The sequence below is a fragment of the Electrophorus electricus genome, chromosome 16 (assembly GCF_041902795.1).
Source record: "Electrophorus electricus isolate QZ-2024a chromosome 16, ASM4190279v1, whole genome shotgun sequence".
NCBI classification, from domain to species: domain Eukaryota; kingdom Metazoa; phylum Chordata; class Actinopteri; order Gymnotiformes; family Gymnotidae; genus Electrophorus; species Electrophorus electricus.
Window position 1 is genome coordinate 6,782,252 of NC_137512.1, and position 14,636 is coordinate 6,796,887.

The 14,636-nt window shown below is 45.7% G+C and overlaps 1 protein-coding gene across 7 annotated transcripts; it reads right to left on the reverse strand.

Moving 5' to 3' along the window:
- Positions 1-118: 118 nt before the first annotated feature.
- On the reverse strand, positions 119-14,270 carry fam149a (family with sequence similarity 149 member A). Of its 7 annotated transcripts, none has more exons than XM_081699207.1 (15): positions 13,861-14,246; positions 10,478-10,570; positions 10,165-10,297; positions 6,924-7,066; positions 6,596-6,718; positions 5,568-5,732; positions 5,037-5,221; positions 4,670-4,821; positions 4,445-4,539; positions 3,965-4,111; positions 3,382-3,505; positions 2,992-3,105; positions 2,529-2,622; positions 2,082-2,240; positions 119-1,092 (listed from the first exon to the last, which is right to left on the reverse strand). In XM_081699207.1, exons 1-15 carry the CDS (start codon positions 14,052-14,054, stop codon positions 1,025-1,027), a joined length of 1,989 nt encoding a protein of 662 aa, XP_081555333.1. In that variant the 5' UTR covers positions 14,055-14,246; the 3' UTR covers positions 119-1,024. The 7 variants fall into 7 exon arrangements, 6 of the variants coding, with proteins under 6 accessions (XP_081555333.1, XP_035387816.1, XP_081555338.1 ...); XM_035531923.2 differs by having other exon boundaries at positions 4,451-4,539; positions 13,861-14,244; XM_081699212.1 differs by having other exon boundaries at positions 10,478-10,566; positions 13,861-14,242.
- Positions 14,271-14,636: the final 366 nt, after the last annotated feature.

A 14,636-nucleotide genomic window follows, 5' to 3' on the forward strand; every position in this document is an offset into this window, starting at 1 on the left:
TAAATCATTGACAGGTGAGAGAGGAGAAATATGAGAGCAGGTCCTGAATTGCCATTTGATCTGCTCTTTGATTCAGAATGCACATCGATAGTGACTGAAGGTGAGGCAGTGGGTTCATCATTCTGAGGTCTTTTTCCTGATCTCACTGCTTTGCCAAGGCCATTTTGCAGTTGTTATAGTTAGCAGAATGCCAATGCAGGAGTGTAATCACTGACACACACACACACACACACACACACACACACACACACACACACACACACACACACACACACACACACACACACACACACACACACACACACACACACAGACAGACTTCCACAACAGACCTTGGATACAGTGTTATCTAATCCCCTGTGAAGTGCAAGGTGATAGTCGAACTAGTTTGTGAATAATCGAATTAGAACATGGGTTGCAAAAAAGCCTTACCATAATTAAAACAAATTATTATCCCAGAGTGTCTTCTGCTTGACTTCACATTTCACGTGACATGTGACATAAGATAAGTCATTGCTAGATGAGCAAACACCAAAAAAACTTTTTAAAGAAGTGGAAAGATATATCAAAGCTTTTCATATTTTGCAGTTTTATTCCCACATTTTGTTCACCACATAAAATTTCATTGCAATGTTTGTTATGAAACTCGTGATGACAGCAACAGAAATAACACTGTCACTTAGGTTCTTATTCACCAACATGCAATAAACAATTCTGTTTATTGTTTACATAAATACAGTTTACATTTCACATACACAGTTATTTGACATTCAGTACAAGCATGCAATCCAAAACAGAAAATAACCCTTTTCAGCAAGGTTACATAACTGCTGATAGCTTTCTGTATAGGTCATTTACATGCAAACAGCAGGTGAGCGCAACACACTTCATAAGTGGCAAAGCGGCACGCTGTAAGTAACCAGAAAAAGCAAAAAGAATGGAAATAGCTTTGTCCATCCACATTACTGCAAACCTCGCTGAGGCCGAGCTCTGCTCTCTGCACCGTTAGTCCACGTGAACCGTGCTATGGCATTACCACATGACACCTCTTCCGCCCATGCAATGGAAAGCGAGTCAGTGACCTCCGAGCACCTGAGAATTGTGAAATCCAGACCTTATCTGTTGCTTCTGTCCTTATACTGTATTCTCAAATACACTGGCAAAAGAATGCATTCACCCCAAAACATTGCATTCACCCCCAAAATAATGGCAAAAATACTATATGTAATATAATACATGTATTGTATGAATTTCTCTGTGGCGATCATATGGAAATCATAATGCAGTTCTTTGGGTCTTCTACCAGAGCATCACGTCACATTAGATTAGGCATGGCACACTTCTCATGTGCCCATTCTATCATGCTTTGTAGGTCACGAGCAGTTCCTTGTTTCTCTACACTAGTCTCTTTCTTCACATCTGTCCATAACACTACCCAAGAACTCTACAAGCTTTTTATGTACCTTTTAGAAAACTGTAACGTCATCTTTCTTTCTGCCTCTGAGGGTTATTAGTGATTAGTATCGTGTGGTACACCCTAAGGTCATTCTGATCCACTGTCCTATTTATGGTGCATTATTATAGGGCATTACTGTCTCGTCAAGGTGCCAAACATGTAATGTTTTGACTCTCTGGCCTCTCGACTTTACGATGCTCTTCTTTACAGGCAGGGCCTTCTTCTGTGCTGATGTAGGAAAAGTCTGTCAGGCCCTAACAGAACACTTATAATCAACTGGGGACCTTTAGTTAGGTCCGTCATGCCAGTGGTGCAACTGGCCAGGTAATATCTGACCACTGTGTTTAGTTCCCTAAAACTTGAGTGCTATCGATATAAAGGATTGTTTGAATCCCACCTGATTCTAACTACACCAACTACTACACCACACCGACTAGAATGTTTTCATTGAAGCTGACAGTACACATTAAATTCATAGTCATTGTTTTATTTGAAATCCAATGTGCTGCAGTGCAGAGCCCAAACAACACAAACCGGGAAATTACTCACTGACTGCACTATATGCGTTACCAGTGGGTAAATAATAGTAACCGTGCCTTATGCAGAGTTTTGCTCTGAAGTTTACCTATAGCTCCGGACACAGGGATGTTCCCTGCCTCCCCGTCAGTGGAAGAGAGGAGGTTTATGCGTCTCCTTGGGGTTGTGGCACATTCAGAAAAGCCACTGGATGTGGAACAGGTGATGCCCATGCTGAAGCCTGTCACACCCATGGGTGTGCTATGACCTGGGACACAAAAGCAATCAGAATAAACCACATAAAAAGCAGATCTATTCAGAATCATGTGGCACAGAGTATAAAAGTAGTTTCTAGACTAATAAGAAAATGCAAAAGACATATTTGTTACGCCTTACGTCTACGTGGGAGTTGCACCTGGCAGTTTAGACTTGATAGTAAATGACACTACCAGAACACTATTCTAATTTCACATTATTTAGCAGAAACTAGATCTCATAACTAAATTACATCTTATTTTGTTAAAACGGCGAGGACACAAACACAGGCCAAGTTCACCTTTGTCACCTGTTCCGAGGAGAAGACCCCTCCCAGACTTCATGATACAGAAGAAGTCCATGGGCATGAAAGAACTTTTCATGAGCATCTCAGACTGCAGAATGGAGGACGACATGAGTTACAACTGGCTCTGCGTAAGGCACGGTTACTATGGAAGCAGGAGAACTGGTTAGAGGAACAACAGACTTAAAACAGACAACAGACATTGAGAACTGCCATAATAATTTCCTCTCCTAATTAAAAAGCAACCCTACAATTGTACAATGTCAATATACTAATACTGCCAGTTCATATCTGCATCTTGGCAACAGCTACATGTCTCTGCATGCCGGGGAAACAAGCCTAATTGGACCTTGTTTTCCAATGCAAACAAAACTGTAGTTAAACAATTGAATTGTATCATGTTCTCTTCCTGTTGCACAAGAAGTTCGGTGTCTTCTAAGCAGTGAGGCGTGAGTCTTACTCTGAACGTGAGTGTGGTTTTAGGCCAGGACAGCAGCGGAGTGGGCTCTCGCAGGGGTGGGAGGCTGGACCCTGGCCGCATGGCCCCGCCCACTCTCGCCACCCTCCCTTTGAGCTGTTAAACATCAGATGCAAGACAGCCTGTAAATCTCATCCCACCCCTCTCAATGTCAGATTAAGACAAAAAGCGTAAAAGGTATGAGGTAGAATACGTTACAGAATGACTCCCCAGCCACTAAATAAGAGCTTGATAAATGAGATGCAACTGAGAGGTGATAAATACTGAAATACAGAACAGGCAAATAGAGGACTAGGTTAAAGGAAGGATGGACAGAAGGGTGGACAGACAGACAGTGACACCAGGGGGCAGCCGTGCGGACTGTTGCGTTACCTGCGTGCGTCTGGGACGGACGGTGTTGCCGTCCCGCTCGACAGGGTCAGCGTGGGGGAGAGGAAGTCTGTGGTTAGGGACAGCACCCACGGACAGGGCCAGCAGGTCCTCAGCTACGGTGGATCTGCAGCAGACAGACAGGTGCATGCACGCACCCACCCACCCACACACACACACAGCAGTTAGAAACTGCATGTTTATTTATGTCTCGTGTGCCCGCTAGCGCTGTGATCAGATCTGGTTTGAAATTTTAGTTAATTGGGGTGTGGTGGCGCCTTCGGGAACAATTTAACAGGCTGCTTTTCAAGGGCGTCGTCACTCAGATGGCCTTTTCCTCGGGATAACGGGACCCTGGATATGTCTCCATTTCAAAACCTTCTGCTGATTATTCTATTCTGACTTGCATCATGTACAAAATTTGCTAGACTGCAACAGACACACAAACGGCCATTGCTCGGGTCTCCCAGATAGACACAAGGAAAAGGAGTGCCATGGATCTCTGCACACCCGGCAGAGCCATTAATCATTCATCTCGCTCTGTGGTTTTGTGGGACAATAGCAGGCATCTGGGCATATGGCTTACAGTCTGGTTCCTCTTCGGCAGGGGAGGTGCAGTCGCGACTGGGTCCTGAGCCTGGAGACCCCGCGTCTGGGTGAGGCTGCGCTCCGGCCCCTCGGCCCCAGGGCCTGCAAGCAGAGCATCGCGCCGTTCCCATCGTCCGAGTTGCACCTACACCAGAGTCGACACAAAGCAGGTGGCCTGCTTCAGCAAACTGGAACTTTCCTCAGCAGAAGATAAAAATCCCATATGTATCACCTTCCTATATTTCCTCAATAGAAATCATCACAGTCCCTTTGGATAAACAAGACACAAGTTAACACTTTCACCATCAATTATGGGCAAGACAACCCAGAGCTCAGTGTTGGCGGACAGGGTGTGGGACCCTTGTTCTGGATTGCATGTTATTAATGAGCAACAGTTGCCTGTGTAGTATTAAGGGCTGCAAAGATTTGATGGCTTTGCAGAGATCAGACAGAGCTTTGCTGAATCCAGAGGACTTACGCTGACCTTTCACCCTGTCCCTGCGGTCTCTGCTGCAGTGGCTTTGCACGGATTGTCATAACGCCATTTAAATTCATCTTGAAGATGCTCGAGTCCTAATCAAACATGCAATGAGAGAGAGAGAGAGAGAGAGAGAGACAGAAAGAAAGGTAGAGTTCATTTCCAGCAGTAGGACGCAGCATTCTGTAACTGTAGCACTCTGTTTTTTTAGTTGTAGGTTGTTACCTGTGAATTACTGTTGGCCCATAATAACCTGCTCCTGCTACTGGGACCACTGCTCGGGGAGACGTGAGCACCCCCCCTTGATGGGAGGGGAGATAAGGGCTCGCACAACGTTTGGCTGGAGCTCTGCGGAATCTTCCTCCTTGTGACTCCATCTGTGTGAGGTCAGGGGAAAACTCTGTCGGTGCTGGGAGCGCTGGCATATTAGCGAGTCTTAACGTTAGCGAAACGTTAACAGCAGGGACATGGCAAGGTGGAGGAGGTTTATACAGCACGCACAGATTAAGAGAGTACAGACAGCATGCAGCAACACAGTTGGCCTCGTGTGCCTGCATATTAGTGCTGAGGCGGGCAGGGCGCGTAGACCCACCTGAGCACTGCTCCTCCCAGTGCTTGTGCAGGATCTTCTGGAGCAGACCCACCACCTCCCACCAAACGTCATTGAATAGCACGCTGGCCACATCGTCACGGAGACAGGCGCCAGGGGACACGGGGGGCACCCCAGGACGCCAGGCCCTGGCGGAGGGTGCCCGCTTGTCTACGCGCTTGCTCTCTCTGCGACAGGGTGGGGGGGGGGGGCCGAATTGAGAGACTGTCAGCATCACGGCGCAGACGCATATGGCCCAGCGAACGGAGCCACAGCCCATGAGGGGTGTGATTAACAGGACCCATCAATGGCATAAATGTGAACTAGAGAGCGGTCACAAACAGTTCCGTTGGATGCTTTAATATCTACTGAAAATAGCTGATCGAGAGCCGAATTTTACTGTGAAATAAAGCAAACATCAGCCAATGCAATGGTAACACGTTACTGCACGGTGTGCGGTACAAAAGGAGAAGCTGAACGAGATGAAATTAGAAAAACAGCAGACTGATAGCGCAACAAACCCGTGTGACCTACGTCTCTTTCCCATCATAAGCCAGGAACTCCTCTATCCTTCCATCCGCCACATAGACCTCCTCGGACTGGACACCAGACAGCGAGAGCTGAGGGAGGGGTAGCCTGGAGCTGAGAGACGGATTAGGCCATGGTCCCAGGGCAAGTCCATGGCCATCCACATGCAGCCTGCAGCGGAGATAGTGAGAGGGTGGTGAGTCTTGCCTCAGACAGACCAGATGAAGAAATGCAGGCATTTCTCATGCTGTGACATGCTTTTACGCCACGTAGCACACTCTCAATCATACGTAGGAGTCTCGCGCTCGACGGCAAGACCGTGGATTGACATGGAATAAAAACAATTGCGATTCACATCCTGACAGTGGACGAATGCAGCCTGATGAATGAGAGGAGAGCAAGCCCTGAAACCAATGCATAGCATGAATTCAGGCATCAACAGTCAAACCACTGGACATGAAAGACTGACTGTAAAAAGAAGCAAATCTTCAAAAAGTTTAGATTTCATAAGAAACATTAACCTGATATGGAACGTTAAGATGATGAATTCAAGAAACTTAAAAGGATCAGCTAGGCAGCTGGTCAGCAGTACAGTCTGATGTACCACAGCTGGGATTAAGGTTATAATATAGGTGCTCTCAGTGTAAAGGGAGCACAGCAACACTCCATGCAATGTGCCAGTCTGACATCTGAAAGCTCTTCTGTTATATCAGTTGTCTAAGCATGGCAAACATGCTTTCATGCCCAGTACACAAGCTGTATGTGGCCTTCATCCTGCTCCTACTGGTGAGCTACTGAAGAAACATGAAATAGGTTGCAACTAAATTATTTAAACTATGAACTAGCTCAAATCATATAAACATAAATGGATAAAAGTTGAGAAAAGTGAATATGGAAAAAGCCTGATCACTAAATGCGAACCACCACAGGGCATGAACCCTGAGATAAACTCTGTGCTGTGATGGCAGACAGGCAGGGGATAAGTGTTGTGCGCTTTCAGTCAAGAGGCCTGGCAGGAGGGTACGCGAGCTTACCCGCCTTGCCGGCCACTCCGGGCTGCGCACGGTGCCTGAAGGGCAGCCCCGACACTGCCGGCTCGCCGGTGAATGTACTGCAACCCCTCCTGACTCACTGGCCCCAGACGCGTCCCTAAAATCCTGTGGCGCAAGCAAACGTGCATGAGCAGCAATAACACCAACAATTCTAATACCAATAATTATAGCAACAACAATAACAAAGCAAACCAAAGGCCGCAAGGAACGTTTTCTGAACTAAAGCAAAGACACGGGGAAAAATATAAAGAAGACGGCCTCTGCGGATGCATGAGGGTCTGCCACGTATGTAGGTCTGTCCCGCGTGTACCTGAGGTGAGGGGAGCGGGCGTTCCACTCCTCACACTCTTTCTGCAGGGCCTCGCTGGTATTGCTCGCTTTGCCTTCGTACAGCAGGTCGTCCAGCGCGCTGAAGAGCTGCCACACTCGCTGAACGTTCACCTGGTCAAACTCCTGCACGCAAACAGATGTCACGGCATAGTGCAACACCACCAGGGGGTGCTGTCGAGTACACACCTCCTGCGCTGTGCTTCACAAGCACTCGTGGCGTAGACGAAGGTCGGCAGGTCACATCAATAGGTCACAGCAATGGGTGTAACAATACTTGTAACATTCCAAAGATGAATTTTTCCAGACCGCAGGAGCTCTTGTTCAGAGTGACTTACAATAGTGCTCAGCTGTCTCCATGGAAGGAATGCTTATGATAGTATACTAGAGCCAAGTCTAAGGATCCCATTAAACTAAGATATGTCAAAGGGAAAACACACAAACACAGTTTTTAAAAAGTGGTGATTATTTAAAGGCCTTGCAATGATTAGAGATCATTTAAGTGCTTCTTGAAGAGGTGGTTCTTCGGTCTACATTTGAAGATGGCAAAAGGTTCCGTGATTGTTATGGCTAAACATTCTCCTGTCACGGTACGCCAGGTACCCAGCCAGAGACGCACACACACACACACACACACACACACACACACACACACACACACACACACACACACACACACACACACACACACACACAGAGCCTACCTCATTCCCTCATTAACAATCCCCAGTTTACTGACCACCTTCACATTGTTTTTGTGTCTCCCTATTTATAGCCCACAGGCACATTGGTCCACGACTAGCATTCCTGAACTACAGGCTGTAACACATCTCTGAGAAGAAGGTGGCGATGCTGAACAAAGTTTTGCACCTGCCAATCGTGTTTGACTGCCTCCTGAAGGACAAACGTCATGCTCTGTCCCTGAGCTGCTCTCCCCTGAGGTCATACACATCTCCAGCGCGCAAGGCTGCATTTCCTGTGAAGCCCATGCAGCTGGCCAGAGTCCACAGCAGGGCTGATGAGCGCGAGAGAGCAAGCAACCTCTTGGCCTTGCTGCACGCCTCAAGATCCATGCTCTCGCAACATCGTCCCATGGCACGTCCCGCCATCCAAGAGCCAGTCCTCCCTCCAGCATGGGCTCCATCTGCTGGGACGTAGACCTTGACATCGCTGCAGCTAACCCACACCCACGCTGTCCACCTGGCAGATTTTATGTCCCTCTGAGGTGCAGAACAGCGCTCATCTTGGTTCCTCAAATTCCGCCCTCGGTTCAGGTCACTCTGGATCCGCTCGGATGGCTCAGCTAATAACGTCTTGCTACTGCTGGCCGGTGATGCCCAAAAACATCATCCAGCATGTCTCCTCGTGTGCGTAGGAGTGCACCACGCAAAAGGCAACGTACTCTACCTGCTGGTAAACTGCTACCCCTGCTTACACCACACCATCAGTGGTGTCACCTGGCTGAGGACTTTGTTACAGACCAGCTGGCCTCTGAGGGGAACATGGTCTTTCTGGTGGTGGTGGATCACGTCTCAAAAATGGTGCACATCATCCCCCTATCAGTGCTGCTGACAGCCCTGGAAACCACTGACCTCTTTTACGCCCCATGTTTCGACAGTTCTGGCTGCCTTGTGCATTGTGTCAGACCGGGGAATCCAGTTCACCTCCAGAGCATGGCGTGAACTATTCAGAAAGCTCAACATCACGGTAAGCTTCACATCAGGATACCATGCTCAAGCCAATAGACAGGTACAAAGGGTAACTCAAGAGCTGGGGAAGTTCCTAAGGCTGTACTGCCAGGAGAACCCCGATACTGGAGCCTTTCTCAACAGGAGACACTTTCTACGCCATGCGGGATCGAGGCACACCCCTTTAGAGTATCTTCTATGCTACCAACCACCACTCTACCCCTAGAATCCCCTGAAGTCTGACCAACCTGCTGTCCAGGTTGGATGTCAGAGGAGTGAACATGTCTGGGAGGAGACCCGGCAGACTTTATAGTTGCAATCTGCCATTGCCATGTTTACGAGGTAGGCAGACCGAAGAAGAGTTGAGACCTCTGCATACCAACCTTGGGACTGAGTGAGTGGCTACAAAGGACAGCTGAGTGGGAGCCACGGGCAAGTTCACCCGCAAGTATGCCGGACCATATGCCATCATTATACGGATCAATATCATCACCTCCAGGGTGGGCTTGCCGTGCATCGTTGCCCTTCCACATCTCCACCCTGGTCAGGGTGATCACCGTACCCCTGAACAATGATGTCACCGCTGCTGGAGCACTGCCGCCACTGCTGGAGCAGGACAGAGGGTGCCATGTACCGAGTACTGTGTTTCCTCGACACTGCGAGGAAAGGGCAGCATTGCTTAGTGGATTGGGAGGGCTATGGTCCAGAAGAGCGGAGCTGGGTGCCTGCATCGCAAATCTCGGATTCTGACCCAATCGCCTCCTTCCACCGTGCGTACCCGTCCTAGCCTTCTCCGCGTTGTGTTCCCGGAGGTGGACAGGATTCTAAAAGGGGGGCATCATGGTGTGCCAGGCACCCATCCAGAGGGACACACCCACTGATTCACTCACAGACACACACACACACTGCCTATCTCGTTCACGATTCCGTTTACTGATCACCTTCGCCTGTACCTTGTTTGTGTTTCTCAAGGTGTGCCCCAAGGATCAGTTCTTGCCCCCCACCTTTTTTACTTATATATCACCCATTGAACAAATGATCTATAGCCATGGACTCAGCCTTCATTGTTATGTAGGTGACGTTCAATTAATGTATGTGTCAATTCCACGATCATTACCAATAATACTTCTAGTAGCACCTCCCTGGTACATATGGTGACAGCATGTATCTTTGATTTCAAATTCTGGATGAATCAGAATTTAAAAAAAAAAAAAAAAAAAAGCTCATCTGCTCACTTTTCATCATACTTTGCTTTCATCTTTACATCTTTCAAATCTCAATTAAAGACTTTCCTTTTTACTCAACGCTATTCTACTCCCCCCCCCAACCCCCCCCCGATATTTCTGTGAAGCGACCTTGGGAATGACACAGGCGCTATATAGATGTATCAAGAGATCAAAAACAAACAAACAAATAAAAACAATAATCCTAACCTAAAAGGAATATTCCTGGAACACAGAATTGTTAGCTGAGTGTTTGAATTAAAAATAATCAGTGAAAAATACAGTGAAAAAAATATGGCATGATGGCCCTTACATCGTATCTCCAGGAGTAAACAGAGCTGTGCTCGGTGGAGAAACCCATGGCACCATCGACGCTACCGGAACAGGAGGCGGGGTGGCTCACTGGGCTAATGGCACCGTCCGAGGCCTGAGGACAAGGCTGGACACTGTCAACACAACACGACCCGATGCATCGCAGTTAGTGCACAGCTCAGCATGGGTTACTCGCTAACCGGTCCCGATGCTGGTGTGGGCCCGCAAAGGTCTCATGTAGAGCATGAAACCTGATATGGATTTGCGCTGTAATGCGAGAGAACGTGGGTGCTATGCAGACACGGACCAATTACCTTTGGTTACTTGATAGGCCTCTGTTAACACTTCTGCTGAGTTGGACAGGGACTGAACAAAGGTGTTTGTCAGGATCTTTGAGAAACTTCTTCCTTGAACAGAAAATCAAGAAAATCAAAACATACACTTCCTGAACTTTAATTACTGTTGCATCTAGACAGAAAGTTGGCAATTGCTCCTTGTCAGTTCAGAGTATAATAAGACTCCCCCTTACATCAGGTAGCTTTTGAACTTACTTGACAGAATGAGACAATGTTTAAAACAGCTGTAGAAAATAAAGGCTTTGGAAGGGAAATAAATGTGTTTAAAACTACAACCACATTCAGTGTGCTGCTCCAAGCTTTCACTCTTTATCTGAAACTGCCCTCATTCCAGCTCATAATTACTGCATGAATATTTTAGACAGTACAAGACCAAGGTACAATATACAGCCACGCTCAAGTGTCACTACGATGATTTCTGGCTTCCAAAAAAGGAGGGCGCATCAGTTGTTTCACACGCTGATGTTTTACATGATCTGACTTTCAATATTCAATAAAGTATAGAAACATTAGTTTTATGCTATCAAAAAGTAGAACAAGTAAAAGAATGGTCAAGATTATTAAACTTATTATTAGGTTATTAAATATTAAATATTAATACCATACTGAGATACACAAACACTACAGCATGATAAAATTACATGTGTTTGGAGTGTAGAGAAAATGATCAAAAACCATCTTTTTTAATTGAGCCCACTGGTCTGTCCTGCCAGGCACTGAATTGCCATAAATGTATTAATAACTTACCCAATGACAATGAGTCCTGCATCCCTACCAGGGAACCCTGTGCTGGTGCAGTCTGACCCTGTTGCAGCTGGCATGATTGACCAGGGTGGGCACCTGTCCCGTGCCCATGCATGGGTACAGCATGCTGCAGCACTCTGGTATACAATCCAGGCTGGAGGACTCATGTAACTAGCAGGTCTCGCCTGTCCACCTATACAACCGAGTTCCAGGTGAGAACTCGTTTACCCATTAAGTTCAGTGCAAACCCCAGGGTTAAGATTGCTAGGTTTGGTACAGAATATAGTCTGCTCACCTTGACCCCCCCCCCCCCCCCACACTTCCCCAGAGCTTCCCTGCTCGTTTCACTCCATCAGTAGAGTGGCACACGCCCGTGGCTCCTTCTCCTGTGTCTCAGATGAGTAATGGGAGGACCCCAGCGTGTCTTGGGAGCGTTTCTGCTCTTTCCTCTCTTAATCGTTCTTTCTATTTGCAACCACAGCTGACACGGCCTCCCAGCAACAGAGGCACCATGATATGCCCTAGAGGAAGTGAAGCCTTTTAACAGGCAACACACAAAACCCACATACACAGGCCTTCGTGGACTCTGTTTAAACAGAAACACAAACATATGTCCTCCAATGTTATGAGAAATATTTAATTAGTTAGAAATCAAAATTTGTCCACTTACATATGGAACACCAATGGTTCAAAAAAACAAAGATACCAAATATATATAAATATATATATATATATATATATATATATATATATATATATATATATATATATATATATATATATATATATATATATATATATATAGCTCAACAGATGGCAACATTTCACTGCTGGCGATCCTATTTCACAAGCGTAATCCGTCTGAGCGTATAAACACCATGCTCCCTAAATAAACAAAGAAAATGACTGGAACCCATGCAAAAATGGAGAGGCCTAATTAGAACTGAGAGGCAAAGGGGCCCAGGCCGCTGAAAGCAGCACCGCAAGCGATGAAGACAGAAAGGAAAAACTAATTAGCAGCACAACGAGGGCTTTTCGCGGTTCGCCGCCGTCGCATGTGGAAGTTCTCACATTTCGCTCGAGGAGCGAACGGCGTGGCCCACGCGGCAGGCCCTCGTGAAACATGCATAAGCCACGCGACAACAGAAAGGCCTGTCCGACTGACACGGACTCATCTTCTCGACCACTACAAAGGGACCGTGATTTCGCGGAGCGGATACCTTGTAACTGGCATGTTGCAGACGGGGCTTTGAAGCGGGCTGAATAGCGGCGAATGGGACCAGCTGAATTATCTGGATTTGAACAATGCGTGCATCTGGGTCTTTTCTGGCTCAGGCTTGGCTCGGTCTGAGCAGGTCATTAAAATGGGAAACGATCAAAGATTGTAGTTCATTGTGATTTAGATGCTTTACAAAAAATAATCACGTTTCATATTGTGACTTGACATATTTATGATATGTACTGGGAACGGCCTGTTAATGGTGGAACTATGAGTTTAACATTTGTGCTAGTCACAGAAATATTCATACCAATAAACTCAACTATACACTCACTACCAACTTTAATAGAAATATTTTTTTATGTATAATTTGGGGAGCAGATTACTCTCAACTGCTTTGCACAATACTCTCAAGTGCAACACCCACTACAATGCAATGTCTGTGTTTAAATTGACGCACTATCTAAATAAAATCTGACCACCATGAATGGGGCAGTGGGTGCCAAGAGCCAACGGACTGTCTGATAAAACATAGCCTATGAAATTAGGGTACTTACCAAAGTGGTCCGTAACTCTAGGTGCATTTGCAAGGTAGTTGTTTTAAAAGAGTGTGGTGAGTGTTATAGCCTTCTAATAAGATGTTATAACATACTGAAATATCATCAGTATGCTTCAAAACTGTGCTAAGACTGATATTATTTGAAATGTAATGCTGTACAATTCAAACTGATTTCATTGTGTTCTTTTCCAAATTGTCATATATTAAACGGTTTCCCCCAACTATTGTATGTCTGTCTACAAATGCTTAATCCACATCCTCACTATAGTACAAAAATAGTAAACGGGCCACCTCATTATGCGAGGTGGGAAGATTAGTTGGGATCCAAGGCGTAACTGAATACTAGCGTGGATCGGGCAATTAGATATGCCCAAGGAAAGACAACACCCTGACATAAACCATGCATTAATAGTAATCCCAAGGTGTGCTACTGAAGAAGAAAATTAAGTTAGTTAAGATAATTAAAACTTGTTTGCTATGTCACACATTTCAGTTTCGAAGTTGGTCTAGTGTCCAAATAGATTCCTTGGGTATAGAAAACATTAGTTTCTCACTATTCTCTTGCTACGTTAGAAATACAATAACGGTAAAACCTGTTAAAATGGTAAATAACGTTAATGATAACTTCAAAAACTAGGTATAGCTGACCTAACTAGCGTTAGGACGTCTAGGTTAAGTAGGTTAACGCACTCGAAAACGTAAAAAACACTTTAAGACAGATCCATTACGCTTGTTCTTCGTGTCACAAAGTTTATCAACAAACCTACCAATCTTCTAACCTCCTGAATATTATTTTTAGCATTTACAAACTATTCTTACTTTAGGATGTCGTATTTATCCCGGATGGAGACTCGAGTGCCGTGCGCTAGCGGGTGCAATCTCCTCCACGGAACAGTTCGCTCGGGCTCCATCGGGCACTTTTCCAAGTTTTCCCAAGTTTTCCAAGTTTGCTCCGTAACCTCCATGACACTTCGAGGCGTCAGAGGCACCCTGTTCCACACAGTCAGCTGCATTTGCAAGGAGACTACCTCCCACACATGTAAACAGCAGCGACCATGAATGCCAGCTGACTCTGAAACGACGCGTAAAATAATCCATCCTCAGCGCGTCAGAGCCCACCAGGTCCCCTAGAAGCAAAGCGTTTTCTGCGTCCTATAAGTAGCAGTTAGGATCTCTATTTAATAACGGTGGACTTTCAGAAGATGGTTTCAAAGGTATATAGGCTGGCTAGCATTTCTCGTTTGGCAGGATAGTCTACTAGCCATCTTAGTTACATGAGAGATTGAGGAATTAGCTTGTTTGTCGTGTTGTACTCTTCGATTTTAATCATCGTTTGTACTCGGATTAGTACATGGATAGATAGGTTAGCCATTTCATACATAATAAATGTATTCCAAGTAATTTCTTAACAATGGGACCACTTTTCACAAATAAATCTATGATCATTATCAGGTGCGTAATTAGCTTAGCTGTTTATTTATTTAGCATGTGAATGTTTTTGTTTAAAAATCATATGACTGATGGCATAAAGTATGTCTTATTTTCATTTTCACTAAATTTAAAAAATTCATAATTTGTAATTTCCTAGGACATTT